This window comes from Elephantulus edwardii, unplaced genomic scaffold (assembly GCF_000299155.1).
Source record: "Elephantulus edwardii isolate Elephantulus edwardi_28Jun2011 unplaced genomic scaffold, EleEdw1.0 scaffold00042, whole genome shotgun sequence".
Classification (NCBI taxonomy): Eukaryota; Metazoa; Chordata; class Mammalia; order Macroscelidea; family Macroscelididae; genus Elephantulus; species Elephantulus edwardii.
The window spans coordinates 19569881-19584585 of record NW_006399792.1 but is presented as its reverse complement, the minus strand read 5'-3'; the positions used below and the strand labels follow the sequence as shown (position 1 = coordinate 19584585).

At 44.0% G+C, this 14705-nt stretch overlaps 1 protein-coding gene across 1 annotated transcript in view; it reads left to right on the top strand.

Moving 5' to 3' along the window:
• The window catches only part of SHROOM3 (shroom family member 3), a 516408-nt gene that overhangs the window by 464067 nt on the left and 37636 nt on the right, over positions 1 to 14705 (top strand). Inside the window, exons 4-5 of the mRNA XM_006885301.1 lie at positions 487 to 618; positions 5425 to 8668. Of these exons, the coding sequence (XP_006885363.1) occupies positions 487 to 618; positions 5425 to 8668 (3376 nt within the window). The remainder of the gene's footprint in view (positions 1 to 486; positions 619 to 5424; positions 8669 to 14705) is intronic.

Here is a 14705-nt window from a genome sequence, read left to right as displayed (position 1 = left end):
CAATACTCTTATTTATTCTGCATCAAGGTACAGCAGAGGATTTCAAAGTCCCCTGGCAAATTTTTTACTGTATCACCACACAGAGTCCCTTGGGAGATAGAAAGGGCTGTTGCTCCCTTTCTTATAAATGGATGTATTTAGGACAAGAAAAATCAAAGCAACTTCCAAGGTTTTAATTAATATTGTATAAAAATGTTGACATTTAGGAAATCTAGTTGGATGTTACATGGGGATTCTTTCTACTAATTTTGTAGCATTTTTTTAATGTAAGCTTGACATTTCAAAATCAGAGGTAAAGTAAAATCATAACAAAACAGAGATAAAAATAGTTAAGAAGTAAATCTACTTTCTAGTATTTACTTGATTGCTTTTCAGTCCAAGGATATGCCAGTCCCTGGTTCCAAATCCATAAATCACATCATTGAAGAGACTCAGCTATGAGTACTGTTAACATCAGGGGCGTTGCCCTCTCCTGTGTCTCCCCAGGCGCAGTGAACCCGCGGGCCGACCTCACTCTTGGCATTCAACCAAATTTGGGGAGAACCAACCTGATGCCAGCATGATGCAAATATCCCAGGGCATGATTGGCACTCCTTGGCACCAAAGCTACCATTCCAGGTAAGTGGTCCCAACAGCCGAGACTCCAGAGTTTTGTCAATGCTTGTGTTTCCAAGGGACAGGTAAATGCCATGTTTTCTGTGCTGAGAATTTTCTTTTAATGTAATAGTTCTTTAAAATGATTTCTTAAATCTTTCAAGCCTACTATTTTGCTCATTTTTTAAAAAACTCCAAACATGTGTATGAGTCATCTTCATATCCAGCATGAAATGAGGTGAGGATTATTTTGAGGCTTGTCAGAGTCAGCAACTGTTTACTTTCGGTGGGGGGGGGGGAGCAATGAATTTTTAAAAATTTAATTACTTTTATATTCATTTGTGTATAGAATTCATATACACTATGTTTTGTTTATATACTCAGCTGTGTTTGGTTGGTTTATTTTTTTTACTAAAAACCAAGAAAAAGTGATTTCTTCTAGCACGACTGACTGATTTGGTTCCTGGCTTCTTAGAGAGGAGACTTTTTGTTATCAGCTGCATATTTTTAAATGGTATTAAATTGTATATCACTAAGGAAAAGTTAGGGAGCCCAAACCTGACATCTGTACTCCCCTTCCACTATACATTAAAGAGAATCTTGCATCATACTTGGAACCCATGCAAATTCGAATCCATCCTTTCTTTTCAGGGAGCAGGGCTCCACTCCTTCAATTTTCAGAAGTATTTAGATAAGGAAAATGGCCAGCAGGTAAAAAAGTGAAGAGAATGAAAGTTGCTTAAGCCTCTATTTACAAAAGAGGATGTGAATGCTGATGGGTTGGCAAAGGGGGAATGAGCTTTAGAAAGAATTAGCTTAGCTAACAGAGGATAGCAATGCATTTGGCAAGGCTCAACTCATTAAGAGTAGTGTTTATTCAAGCCAGGGCCTACATCCTAGACCTCTCACTGATGAGGGGCAGTGGCTTACTGACTGGCTTTGCACCGTAGAAGAGATGATATCCCTGATACCCTCCTTCGTCCCTTGCCCATGTAGTCCTGAAATAATGCAGTACAGTATCTGACCATCTATTCTGAGTATAGGTACTTGAGCAATGCACGACCCTCACCCTTGGGGGCAGTGCTTTCATGGTTTTGGGGGGGTATAGGAGTATTGAGGCCTTTTATAAGGTAATCATTATGCCCATTTTGAGGAAGAACAGCTTATTATTAATTGTACTTTTTAAGTCTCAATTCTGCCACCTACCCACACACATAATCTCTTTGGCCTTGGTTTTCCATCCGTAAAGTGAAATTAATAATGTACATCTCAGTGGATCATTGTATGGGTCAAATAAAATGTGTAGTCTGTGGCACATAATAAACATTCAGAACATTATAATTATCAGCCTGAAGACTTAAACACAGTGAAACCTGGTATTGAGCTTCAACATTAATGGCATAAACCAATGTATAAGACACACTTTTACAATTCATGTTTAACAACAGTGTCCCTCTGATCAGTGACTGTGTCCTTTGGTGTTTCCTAACATAGATGATAGTTGCTTTCAAGTCAGTCCTAAATAGAGCAGAACTGAATGTTGTCTGACCCTGTGTCATCTCCATGATCAGCAGCATATATTCAAGTCTCTCTTTGCAGCTTTAGTCCCAAAGCATCACACCTGCTATCTCTCACCCTTATAGGCCCTCTGCTTCACCAACATGACGTCTTTCTCCAGCAATTGATATTTTCTAATGCCATGTCCAAAAGCTCTGGTGGCCTACTAGTAAGAAACTGTGCTGCAGTCCCAAAAACATGTGGTTTAAATCCACCAGCTGCCAGCTGCTCCGTGGGGGAAGGATGGGTAGTCTCTTCCAATGTCATTTACTGCCTCTGAAAACCCGCTGGATGGTCAGCTATAAGTAGGTTCTGACTCAGCAGCACACAGCAATGAAATGACATAACCAAAATATGTGAGGTCTTAGGAGATGCTATAAAATCTGAAGGCTTGCTGGGGGCTGGGGAGGGGAGGAGGAGACTGCTGCAGTTTGTGCTTAGAATATCTGCAAAGAGTAACTAGGGTGTGCTCCAGGAGGCCTCAGGGAAAGATGGAATTGGCTTCAGAAGTACACTATCTTCTTCCTTCACAGCCTGAGCTCCACAGGAGTTTAGGCAGGTGGATCTTCCTTTGTCCTGTACCCACTACCTCTGTCTCACAAACTCAGGCTTCAAAAGAACCTCTCTTGACAGAAGTACTGTGTGAGATGCACAGGGGGAAAGGGAAAGCTCAGATTACCCAAAATACAACTACAGTGTGAATACCCTACTGTTCCAGAACAAATGATTCCATTATCCATCCATTCCATGCCTCAGGCTTTCGGCTTTGTCAGGTTTCATCCCACTCTCAGCCTGATTGGCCTCTGGGGTCTGATTTTGGCAGCTGCCCATGGAGAAGGACTTCAACTGTGTTTCAGAGATGCCTAGGGGTATATAGTGGTCCACTGTGCCAGATCGATTGGTTGGCATCTCTCTGCTAACCTTGTGTAGTTCCAGGAAGTCAACCACAGTTCTCAGTTTATGGATCTGTTGCTTATTAAGAAGTAGATGAATGAGGTAGCAGAGTGTTGAAGGGAAGGACGGGCATGAAGAGAGATGGAGAAGGAGGTGCAGAGACACGGCCTGTGATTTTAATCATCTGGGAGCGCGGCTGGATTTGGATTGCCATTGAATTTTCATTTTACCTGCTTTCCATGCGATCTTTTTCACAATAATTTTGCTTCCTACAATAAATAATCTTGCGCAGGAGGGGAAGACCCTCTATGAGATGGATTGATTCGGTGACTGGGGTAATCGGGATGGGTGTGTCAGAGGCGGTGCGGTTGGCGCAGGATAGAGCAGGGTTTAGAGCTGTTGTGCATAGGGTCGCTATGAGTCGGAAACGACTCGATGGCACATAACAACAACAACAATTTTCCTAAAGCTTTAAAATACTTGAGAAGAGACCTTGAAAAGTCAAATAGTCAAACCCCCTGACAAATAACAGTGTGAAACAGCAGCATAAAAATACTTACTAATATTTATTTGTTGGTTCATTCAGCAGATATATTGAGTACCCACTGTGTGCCAATATAATAGTGAACAAAACATAAAAGCTTCTCTCCCCCCCCAACCATTCTGTAACACTTAGATTTTCCCATAGTGTATTCCGTTGAATAATAACATCTTAGATGATCCTTGAGAAGAATTTCTAAGGTCAAATACATTTCACAAACACTGCTTATTATGTTTCCTTTTTAGAACAACACATGGAGGGTCGTTTATTAATGACTTAGAAGTTTCCAGTAAATAAAATTATTTAGCTTATTTAGGTCAATGTTTTCCAAACATATTTGACCTTCAAAAGAATTCATGTTCCAGAATGCACTTTAAAGAATATTTCCATTCATTTGTTTTGTGATCTTTAAAAGTATTTAGCAAATACTTTTTAACACAAAATAAGAATAGGTGGCATTGCAAGCATACTTCTTTCATGGATTTGCTGTCATATTTGCATTAGATTTTTTTTTTTAAAATAAATGTTGAAGGTAATAATAAAATGTCAAGAAGTACTTAAGTGTCATGAAGAAAATAGAGTAAGAGATAAGGAGGAAGGAGAAAGGAACTGCAACTTGGATATCAAGCTCCAGGAAGTACTTTGTGAAGCAGAGGCTTCAATAAAGAGTGAGGGGGGAGAATTACATTCTGGATGATGAAAAGGCCCTGAGACTTTAAGTTGGGAATATATTTCATGTGTTTGAGTTACACCGTATGCTATAGTGCCGTGATCATGAAGGAGAGTTGGTAGGAAAATGAGTGGTAGAAAAATGAGGTCAGAGAAGGATCCAGACCATGGTAAGAACTTCAGCATACCCAAGATGCTTTTATCTTGTCAATAAGCCTTTCCCTGGGGGTTAGAGAATGAAGACTTCAATTCTAAGTTCATCTTACCTCCATTTAATGACATCTTAGATGTAGAAATATAATAAAGGTAATAAAAATTACTATTTCCAGTAAGTGGCATCTTATTCCTATGATGTTCCACTGTTAGTTTGGGAATGGGAATGCTGAAGAGATTGGTTCCTCCCTACTTGAGAGGGGACAGTCCCTTTCTTGCAAAGTGTTCCTGTGTGTGCCAGGAAGTCATGCATAGATGATGGAGCCCAGCGTTCTGGAGCCTTTTCTGATTAGGACATTTTGTAAAGCCTTCCTCTCTCTCTTACTTTTCCTCATCAGTCTTTTCTGTCCCTCTCTGATTTCTCTCACTCAGTTTCATGTTTAGCTTTCTCATTGCAAACAAATTGTCTCTAATACAGTCGAGATTCCAGGAAGATTGCCAGGGTGTAGCCTCCAATTCCATAAAAAGGAAAGATATTAACTAAAAACATATACATATGCACACAGTGTCCCTCACCCCCTCACATGCCTATTCTTACTAAGCTTTCCTTCTTTCCTCAAACAGCCTCAACAAACACAAAATGCCCTCTCCATCGCTTTGTTCCTCATCCTTCCTCCCCCATCTCTGTCATCTCTTGGTACAAATGCATAATATTGTTTCCAGCCCGTAACAGATCACAAGGGTGCACTGCCCCGTGGCTTCTTCCGTCCTCCCTGTTCCTCTCCCTACAAGCCTGAATGATTAATAAGAGGCACCTAGGTTACAGGGTTGGACAGTTATTCCTGGTGACGACACACAGGGTGGCTGAGCAAGGCCCAAATATGGCCCTTTTTACTCACCCTTCAAAAAACTAAACATCTTGCATAAGAGTGCATTTATAAGCTGGGTTCCGTGCTTGCATGCCTAGATAACCATTCAGTGGGGCTGACTGCTCTCTCTCTCTCTCTTTCTTCTAGCTCCTCTACCAGTGACCTCTCCAACTATGACCATGCTTATCTGAGGCAGAGCCCTGACCAGTGCAGCTCCCAAGGGAGCATGGAGAGCTTGGAGCCCAGCACAGGATACTCACCCTGCCATCTGCTTTCCCCTGCCAAGTCCACCAGCAGCATTGACCAGCTCGGCCACCTCCATAACAAGAGAGACTCTGCTTACAGCTCCTTCTCTACCAGCTCCAGCATCCTAGAGTATCCCCCTCCTGGCGTCTCTGGTCGGGACCGTTCAGGCTCCATGGATGCCTCTTTTGCTCGAAGTGCCCTCCTGGAGGGAATGAGGCAGGCAGACATTCGCTATGTCAAGACAGTCTATGATACCCGAAGGGGAGTCTCAGAAGAGTACGAGGTAAACTCTTCAGCCCTGCTTCCTCAGGGTAGAGAGACCCGAGTGTCAGCAGAAAGTCAGAGCCATGATAAATGGCAGAATGCCCCTCGTAACAAGGGAGTGCCAACCCCCTCCTGGAACCAGCAGACCCCCAGTTCCTTGGAGACAGCAGCTGACAACCCACCTCCTAAAATGGGTGCACCCCTACCCCCGGCACGGAGCGACAGCTATGCAGCAATCCGCCACCATGAGAGGCCTAGTTCCTGGTCGAGCCTTGATCAGAAACGGTTCTGCCGGCCTCAGCTAAACTCATCAGGCTCCCTGAAGACTCCATTCATAGAGGAACAGCTGCATACTGTACCAGAGAAGAGTCCGGAGAGCAGCCCCCCAGTGAAGCCCAAGCGAAATTATATCCAGAAGGCGCAACCAGGACAACCTATGCTCCCCACTGGCATCTACCCTGTACCTTCCGTGGAGCCACACTTTGCTCAGGTGCCCCATGTTTCCATGAGCAGTAATGGCATGCTCTACCCTGCACTAGCCAAGGAAAGTGGATATACAGCCCCGCTGACAGCTGGTGACAAGATAGCCACCTTTGATGAGAATGGGAACCAAAATGGGTCTAGCAGGCCTGGCTTTGCCTTCTACCAACCCCCAGAACCTGACTCCCGGTACCCAGTGGAGAGAAAATCAGAAGCAGCTGCCGCCAAGTTTGTTCCCTATAAAGCCCATTTCCCATCAGTGCCTGAAAATGAGGAGGAGATTTCTCTCAGGAGACATCTTCCATCTCCCCAGGGCAATGGCCCACATCCCATTGAAAGAAAGGGTACCCCTAGCAACAAACCATATCCTAATCACCACAGCCTCAAACCCCCTCAGGCCCCAGCTTGGCAAGTGGAAGAGAAGCGGTCATCCAGGCCCTTAGAGCCCTGGGAGGTAGATTTCCAGGAAGACCACAATGCCAACCCTCAGAAGAGGCTAGACAAAGAAGGCGTAGACCAGAACCTGGTGAAAAACTTTGGCAAAACCAGGTCAGCCTTCTCATCTCTCCAGAACATTCCAGAGAGTCTAAGAAGGCAAAGCATCCCCGAGCTAGGAAGAGGCTCTCAGGAGGGCTACCCAGATGGCAAGCCAGCCCCTACAGTCAACATCAAAATGGAGGACCCTGGCAGGAAAATTGGTCCAGACCACAGGAGCCACCTGGACAGGCCAGGTTCCTATCCAAGACCTGAAGTGAGAAACAGCATTTCAGCCTCTTTCCACAGTTCAGACCCGCTTTATGAGGAGCCTTCTTCCCCAACGCACCAGCAGATACCAGGTCTGAGCCGGAGGAGGCTCAGCTCAGGCGTCTCCTCTGCTCTGCAAGGCCTTCCGAGTGGGAAACCCCACTGCTCCGTGCTGGAGAAGGTTTCCAAATTCGAGCAGCGAGAGCAAGGGAGCCAGAGACCCCCAAGTGTGAGCTGCACCAGTTACGGCCTCGCCTATAAGCCCAGCAGGTCCGTCTCAACTTCCAATAATACTTCTGGGAATGAGTTTGAAGAGACCAGAGCCAATATCCGTTTTTCTGAATCCATCGAGTCTCTAGACAGTGGGGAGCAGTACTTCAGAAGCGGGGAGACAAAGTTGGAGGAGGTTTCCCGACAGCCATCTGGTCAGCAGCCCAGGAGGGGTGCAGATGGTGGCCATGGCCCCCCACTCCGGGGTGGTGAGCCCTCTAAGCGTGATGCTCGCCTCCTCCGCAGTCAGAGCACCTTTCAGCTCTTCAGTGAAGCTGAGAAGGAGGCTGTGTGGCCAGATGACAGGCCTGGCACTCCTGAGTCGCCTCTGCTGGATGCCCCTTTCAGCCGCGCCTACAGGAACAGCATTAAGGATGCACAGACCCGTGTCCTGGGGGCCACCTCCTTTCGTAGGAAGGACCTGGAACCAGGGGCTTCTGGCTCATCCAGGCCCTGGCGGCCCCGCCCTGCCTCGGCCCACGTGGGACTGCGGAGCCCTGAGGCGCCCACAGTGGCCTCCCCATCCCCACACACACCCCGAGAGCGGCACAGCGTCACTCCGGTCAAGGGTGATGCTGCCCAGGCTGCTGTGCCCCCAGCCACCCGGAGAGGTGCGCGCCGGCGCCTGACCCCCGAGCAGAAGAAGCTGTCCTACTCGGAGCCGGAGAAGATGAACGAAGTGGGTGTCTCCATGGAAGCCGAGCCGTCGCTTTTGGGCCCACCGAGGAAGGGGCTGCGCTTTCCGGAGACCACAGTGGCCGACCGCCGCCGGATCTTCGAGCGCGACGGGAAAGCCTGCTCCACGCTCAGCCTGTCGGGGCCAGAGCTGAAGCAGTTCCAGCAGAGCGCCCTGGCTGACTACATCCAGCGCAAGACTGGCAAGCGGCCCTCGTCCTCAGTGGGCGGCGCCTTCCAGGAGCCTCCACCGCCGCTGGAGCGCGCGCAGAGCTCCTACTTCCAGCCCAGCCCTGAAGGTCCTGGCCTGGTTCCAGCCTCCAGCCTCAGCTCCCTGCAGGAACCGAACCTGCAGCCCCGCAGAGAGGCTACGCTCCTGCTGGGCACGGCGCCTGGGGAGCTCACACGAGCCCATCGGGACCGCAGCAGCTCCTTCGCCGGCAGCCGCCTGCTGTGGGAACGGCGGCGAGGGGACCACCAGGCCCCAAGGGAGCCTGCAGCCAGGGCCGAGCTGCCCAGTGGAGCGAACTGTGGACCTCGAAGTCCCCAAAGGATGGACAGGATCCCTGGCAAGTCTTCCTCCTGGGGGACCGCAGCCGGGAGGACCGGGAAGTCCAAGTCAGCTGAGGACTTGCTCGAGCGTTCTGATGCCCTGACCGTCCCTGTCCACGTGCGATCCAGGTCATCTCCCATTGCAGATAAAAAGCGTCAGGTACGTGCCATGCCAGCCACCCCCTAGGGCCCTGACCCAGGACTGCCCCTTAGTCACAGAAGGTTTTGTACTGAAAAGTTTTGCCTATTCCTGCCAGCTCCCCTTCCTCCCTCAATTTTCATTGTAGATATAAAAAAGTCTTTTTCTATATTTTATTTTCACGGGGCGCTTGCTTTCTCAGTTCCCTGCTTGATTTCCTTACAGATACAACCTCTTTTTTTCTTTTTTTTTTATAGCCTCATTTTAGGCCATCACTGACTTGCTGTGCAAGTGTGCATAATAATGGTTCAGAAGAGTTAGTGGTTTGTTTTTGTTTGATTTTTAGTTCATGATGTAGAGACTGTTCATGAGCACTACCAAGGTTTTTTTATATTCTGTGTTTTAGATTTCTTCATTACAAAATGGTTAGAATTACTTCTTCTTGTTGTTATAGTTAGAATTATTCTTATAATTCTTGTACTTTTAACTGGTTATTGAGTTCCTGCTGTGTGTCAGGTCTTCAGGTACAGATGTTTAAGATTTATTTATTTATTTATTTATTTATTTCATGTCACAGCAAAGGATTAAGGCCTTCACGAGAGTACACTGTGCAATCTGTTAGGTACCAGTATAGAAGATGTCCAGGATGGAATACCTTGGAGAGGACTAGCAAGTTCTCTCGAAAGAAGATTGCCATAGACAGATGCTCATAAAAGTGAACAGTTGTAAGTTTATTAATGAAAAAAGAAATACAAACAGCTGAGCACAGTACACTGTCTTAAGAGTCCGACGGCATAGTATCCCAAGTCTGCCTCCTGCAAGTGAGAAGGAACTTTGGTTTGGGTGCAGAGTTCCAGTAATTATGAAGTCTGCTCCCTAATCTTAGCATTCTTGCTTTTCCAGTTAGTGTTAGGAGGCAACTCTTACTGACATGGTGATCACAGATGCTTTCCAAGGCCAAGGCAGTTGCTGCACTTCCCCAAGGTCATACAGGGTGACACCTAGTTCCAAACACAGCTATGGAGCAGGTAGGGGGAGTTCACCTAAGGCTGCATCTCTGTTTTCCTTGAACTCTCATCGCCATGTTCCCTTTGTTCTCTCTGACCCTGATACGTTTCAAACCCTTTTCTCTCTGGCTCCCATCAGAGCCCCTTCTATATAACATCCTAGTAAGATAGCAAAGTAATGCTTTCGTAGTCTCACATAAAGACATTTTCTGATAAACTCTCTAGACTATTTTTTTTATTATTATTATTTTGTGTGTCTGTGTACCGTCAAATCAGAGCTGACTGGTACAGGATATTGTCCCTCCTTTCCTGGCAGAGCATCTGGAGGATTCGAACCAGGCACCTCTGGGGTTGCAGTGCAGCTTCTTGCCCCCGGCCACCAGAGCTCCCTAAACTCTCTAGACTATAAAAAAGAAATGCTGTACATTGTAAATCTTAAGCACAACTAGGAATCAAACCTGAGCACCCTGACTTCCAGCAGTGTGTTGATTTCCCAGGATAATGCTAGTTCCATCCTCAGGCTCTACTTTGACTTGAAAGCAGTGACTTACGTGGTGACTCTCTTCCTACCTATTAGAAATTATATGATCTGAAATTAACACCCCAGGAGGAGAACATCCCACTGTTGCCCCTTCTCTAATTCTGCTATTTCCCTGACCTAGAACTCAGCTATTCAGCAAGCATTTGGTTGTATATGGAAATCGTTGTTAGAGAGTTGAGGGAAATACATTTGTCTTGAGTCTTTTCTGGTTTTGTAATTGAGCAGATAATACGGATTTAGAGATAAATTATTCTTGACATAACTAGTAGTAATAAATGATATGCTGTAGGAAGAAAAGTGATTCGTTCTAATTGAAATATTCTGATAAGGCTTCTTTTGAAGGAGATAGAATTTGAACCAGGCTGTAAAAGAGGGCAAAATGTTGTCCAGGGAATTGATTGGAGGTTGGTATTGGAGGACAGTCATTAGTATAAGGTAATAACAGCTTCAGCATCTCATTGACAGTCTTCTGGGGGAAATAATTGCTCCCACCCAGAGATTTTTTAGTCAGAATTGTCAAAAATAACCAACATAAATCTGCAACTATTTAAGGAGGCAGTATTTCCTAAGCTTTAAAATCTGAATATTTTGTTACTCTTGAAAAATATTAAAAACTGGACTGCCATTTTTATGACCCCACACAAATACAAATCTAATTTTCCATTCTTCACTTTACTACTGAAACTTTTTTTTTTAGTCTGTCTCCACAGCATGCATTTTCAGCTGGTTTGATGGTCTTCATTGACTTAGCACATAGCTAGATAAACATTTTCTGCATTTTTTTCCTTGTGTTCTAAAGAAAATAGAAAAGTTTACATGAAAACCAACTCCTCTTCTGCTGTTTATTCCCCAGTAGAGATCATTATTGTCTGGTGGAGAATTGGATGACTGTAGAGGTTATTTTACTATCCCATGAAAATATTTCTCAACCCTGCTAAACATAGATACAGAGAAATAAGAAGATTTCTTCAAATATCAATTAAATAGATGATATGATTTGAAAGCTCTTTAGAAAGATAAGTGACTACTGAAAGGTATTTACACACCTGCTTCAATAAAAGCCGTATTTAGAGACTACATTAATTTGTGGAAATTAAGGACAGAAGGGAAGACATATTTAAAAATCAAGCACTTTTTCTATGGAACTTTGTTTCCATAAGTTCAGAAAATAGGTGATCATGTCCCAGATTGTACTTGTGCTAAAACTATGTTTTGGGCATCTCCCATTCTCTACCCCAACAACTAGATGTTGCCTGACTAGAAACCTGACAATAGCCAGGCCTGATCTTCACATAGACTTAATAGTCTGCGTTGTGTGTGAAACTAGGTCAAAACAAAACTTGTCTCCTATGCAACTATTGTGGTTGCTATTTCAGCATAATGTAGCCTGGCTTTTCACTTGAATGAAATTCTCAAAACCTTTCCATTAAAGTTTTCAGTAAGCTTTTGTATGAAGGGGTTAATAAAGGATTTTCTCACCCTAGATTTTGAAATGTCCTAAAATTTAAGAGACCTTCAAGAGGCCAGCTGTCTGAGCTAAAATGAACATAGAGAATCTTAGGTGCTGACCTAATTCACATCATCTTTTCTAACACATGCTACTTGCTACATTCTAGCATGTTCGTTTTTTAACAAGAATTGCACTCCTTTCCAGAGAGCCATTGCTAAGAACAAGTGGTGTCTTCCTGGCAATCAGCTCCTATGTGTGTAAAAATTGATCATTCACAGACCTGAATTAATTATTGCAAAAGGTTATCTTCTGAGCAACTCTAGCCTTTGAACTGATAAAATAATCTGAAGGACTGAGGTTTTTCAAGCTAGTTTGGAGTATTAGTCATGACTGCTGACTAAAATGAGTTAGAAATCCATTTGAAAAATCTAATGCTGTTTAAGTCTAAGTAAAAAAACCAGTTACCATCTGATTCATGGCATCTCCGCATGTCAGAGAACTGCTATGTGCTCTGAGGTTTTCAGTGACCAGTTTCTCAGAAGTGACATCACCAGGCCTTTTCTTCAAGGCACCTCCGGGTGTGTTCAAACCTCCAGCCTTTTATATAGCATCTGAGTGTGGTAACCATTTGCACCATCAAATGTAAATAATAGTAATCAATAAATACTGGTTTCTTGAGGTTACTAAGAGATTGTTCTCTGAAATATGTAGCCTCTGTTTTGTCTCCTTTTATTCCTCTCCAGTTGAAGGGGTAATTGCAGAACAAATAGATGTTAGTGATTGCCTAAAGAGCAGGAAATGGGACATTGGGGCACAGGGCTGTTAGCATCTCTCTGAAAGTTCTAGAGAGAGTGAGAATAGCACAACCCTCTATCACCCCAGAGCAGAAAGCAGATAAAGAGCCCACCAGCAGCAAGAGGTTCATTTATTCATTGTTGTCTCACAAACAGGGGTACTGAGAGTTGGGTTTATTATGGAAGTGAGTTGGAGAGTGAGGGCAAAGAATATCACCACTGCAATTCCAGGTTTTAGTCCAGCAGTCCCAAGGCACAATTCTTCAATTAGTCCAGGCTTCAGTTTCAGTTCAGCTGTCACCTTTTCCTTCCATTATCCTACAAGAACAGCAAAACCTTTAACTGTGGCCTTTATTTCAGGGTTACTCTAGTTACACCTGGCTACAATTTGCCTAGTCTCTCCTCCACTATCACCAGGGTCTTGCTCCAGTCTCCCTTAAATCTTCCTGCTCAATGTGGGAAGTGCTCACACACTCTCTCCCCCTCCTTCCTTTCCTCTCTCCTTTTCTCCCTCTTCCTCTTCCTCCTTCCTTTTCTCCCTTTCCCTTCCCCCTCCTCCTTCCTTTTCTCCTCTCTCTCTCCCTTTCTCTCTCTCTCCTTCTCTCCCTCCCTCCTTCCCTCTCTTTCTCTCCCCCCCTCTCCTTCTGCCTACTCCCACAACTGTTGATGATTTGCAAGACCATGTGTCTGTAGTTAAGATAGCTGGAAATCAGTTAAGATAGCTGGAAGGGGGCTAAGGTAAAGGACACAGTTAAAGGTTTTTCCAACTTCAGGCTACACTTTGGTGATGGAGTTTAAGGGCACACCAAACTCATACTAATTTCCACTTGCTTTCCGTGAGACCTTGGAAAACGTAGCTTTTTTAAGTGAGTAGACTTAGCACTACTGCAAGAAATAATCAGACACTTTTGTTTAGAGTTCGAAATCATAACTTTCAATGTATTGATCTAAAATCTAGCAGATGATAAAACAAGAAACCCCTAAAGAAATAAATTTCTGGTGGACTTTATCCCACCTTTCCAGAAGCTGATGTGGAGGCTCAGGTTTTAGGGCTTTCATTTCATTCTATGAGCCCTGGTGGTCCAGTGGTTAGAGAATGAGGCTGCAAACCAGAAAGTCAGTAGTGTGAACATACCATTCACTCCAAAGGAGAAAAATGGGCATTCCGCTTCTGGAAAGATTTACAACCATGTTTAATTGCTGAGAAAATTGGTTAATACATGGAACCACAATGTTGGGTATGGAATGCAGTTTGAAAAGAAATCCTTCTTAGCACTGCTCAGTAGGCAGCCATTCAAATTTGAGCATAGCATAAATAAAAGAATTGACTTACCACAAAATGAGAATTTTCATATAGATAAGAAAAAGAAAATGTTAATATTTGCCAGTCACAGTACTGTATAACTATAAAATTAACATTCAGATCTATGCAAAAGGGGCTAAGAAATATGCCCCAAGTGGTAAGGAAAGAGGTTTTTGACTATTTGACTCCAGAGTTTTTAAAGTCATTTCCCTGATTACCTCTTTGAATAAAAAAATTGAGAAGTGGAAGTTGGATAAAGTGAAAGACAGGGGTTAAACATCTTCCATCTGAAAACATGAGTCTTATTAGTTGATTTCAATTTGCATTGATCACTATTATTTCACTTAAGATTTTTTCCAATTAGAATTTTAATAAATTAAAATTTAAAAAATTCATTTTAGTAGCTACTTGGTATAATAGAGAGTATATTTATTTCTCCGTTTGGCATTCCTAAAAAAAAGACAATTTAGGGGAGTTCTGGTAGCCTAGTGGCAAGAAGTTATGCTGCAATCCCGAAAGCGTGTGATTTGAATCCACCAGATGCTCCACTGGAGAAGGAGGGACAATCTCCTCCTGTGCCAATCAGATCTGACTCAGTGTTATGCAACAAGGGGGAGAAAAGACAATCTGATGTTTCCTCAAAGAGCTGAACATAAAAATCCCATGTGACCCAGCTATTCCACTGCTAAGAATATACCCCAAGGAAATTGGCAATGATTTGGGGAAATCATACATGCGCATGAAAGGAGATATATACCTATGTTTATAGCAGAGTTGTTCACAATGGCTAGAAACTGCTCAAATGTCCATTAACATTCTTCTCAGAGTGTGGAGGTGATATTAGGCATAGGTTAATAGTAATTTTATAAAATACAATGTATATGAATGATTATATAAAACAATATAATACACCTATTTCTGATTCAGCGTGATCCATGCCAGTCCATCTCAGCTTGCCAATGC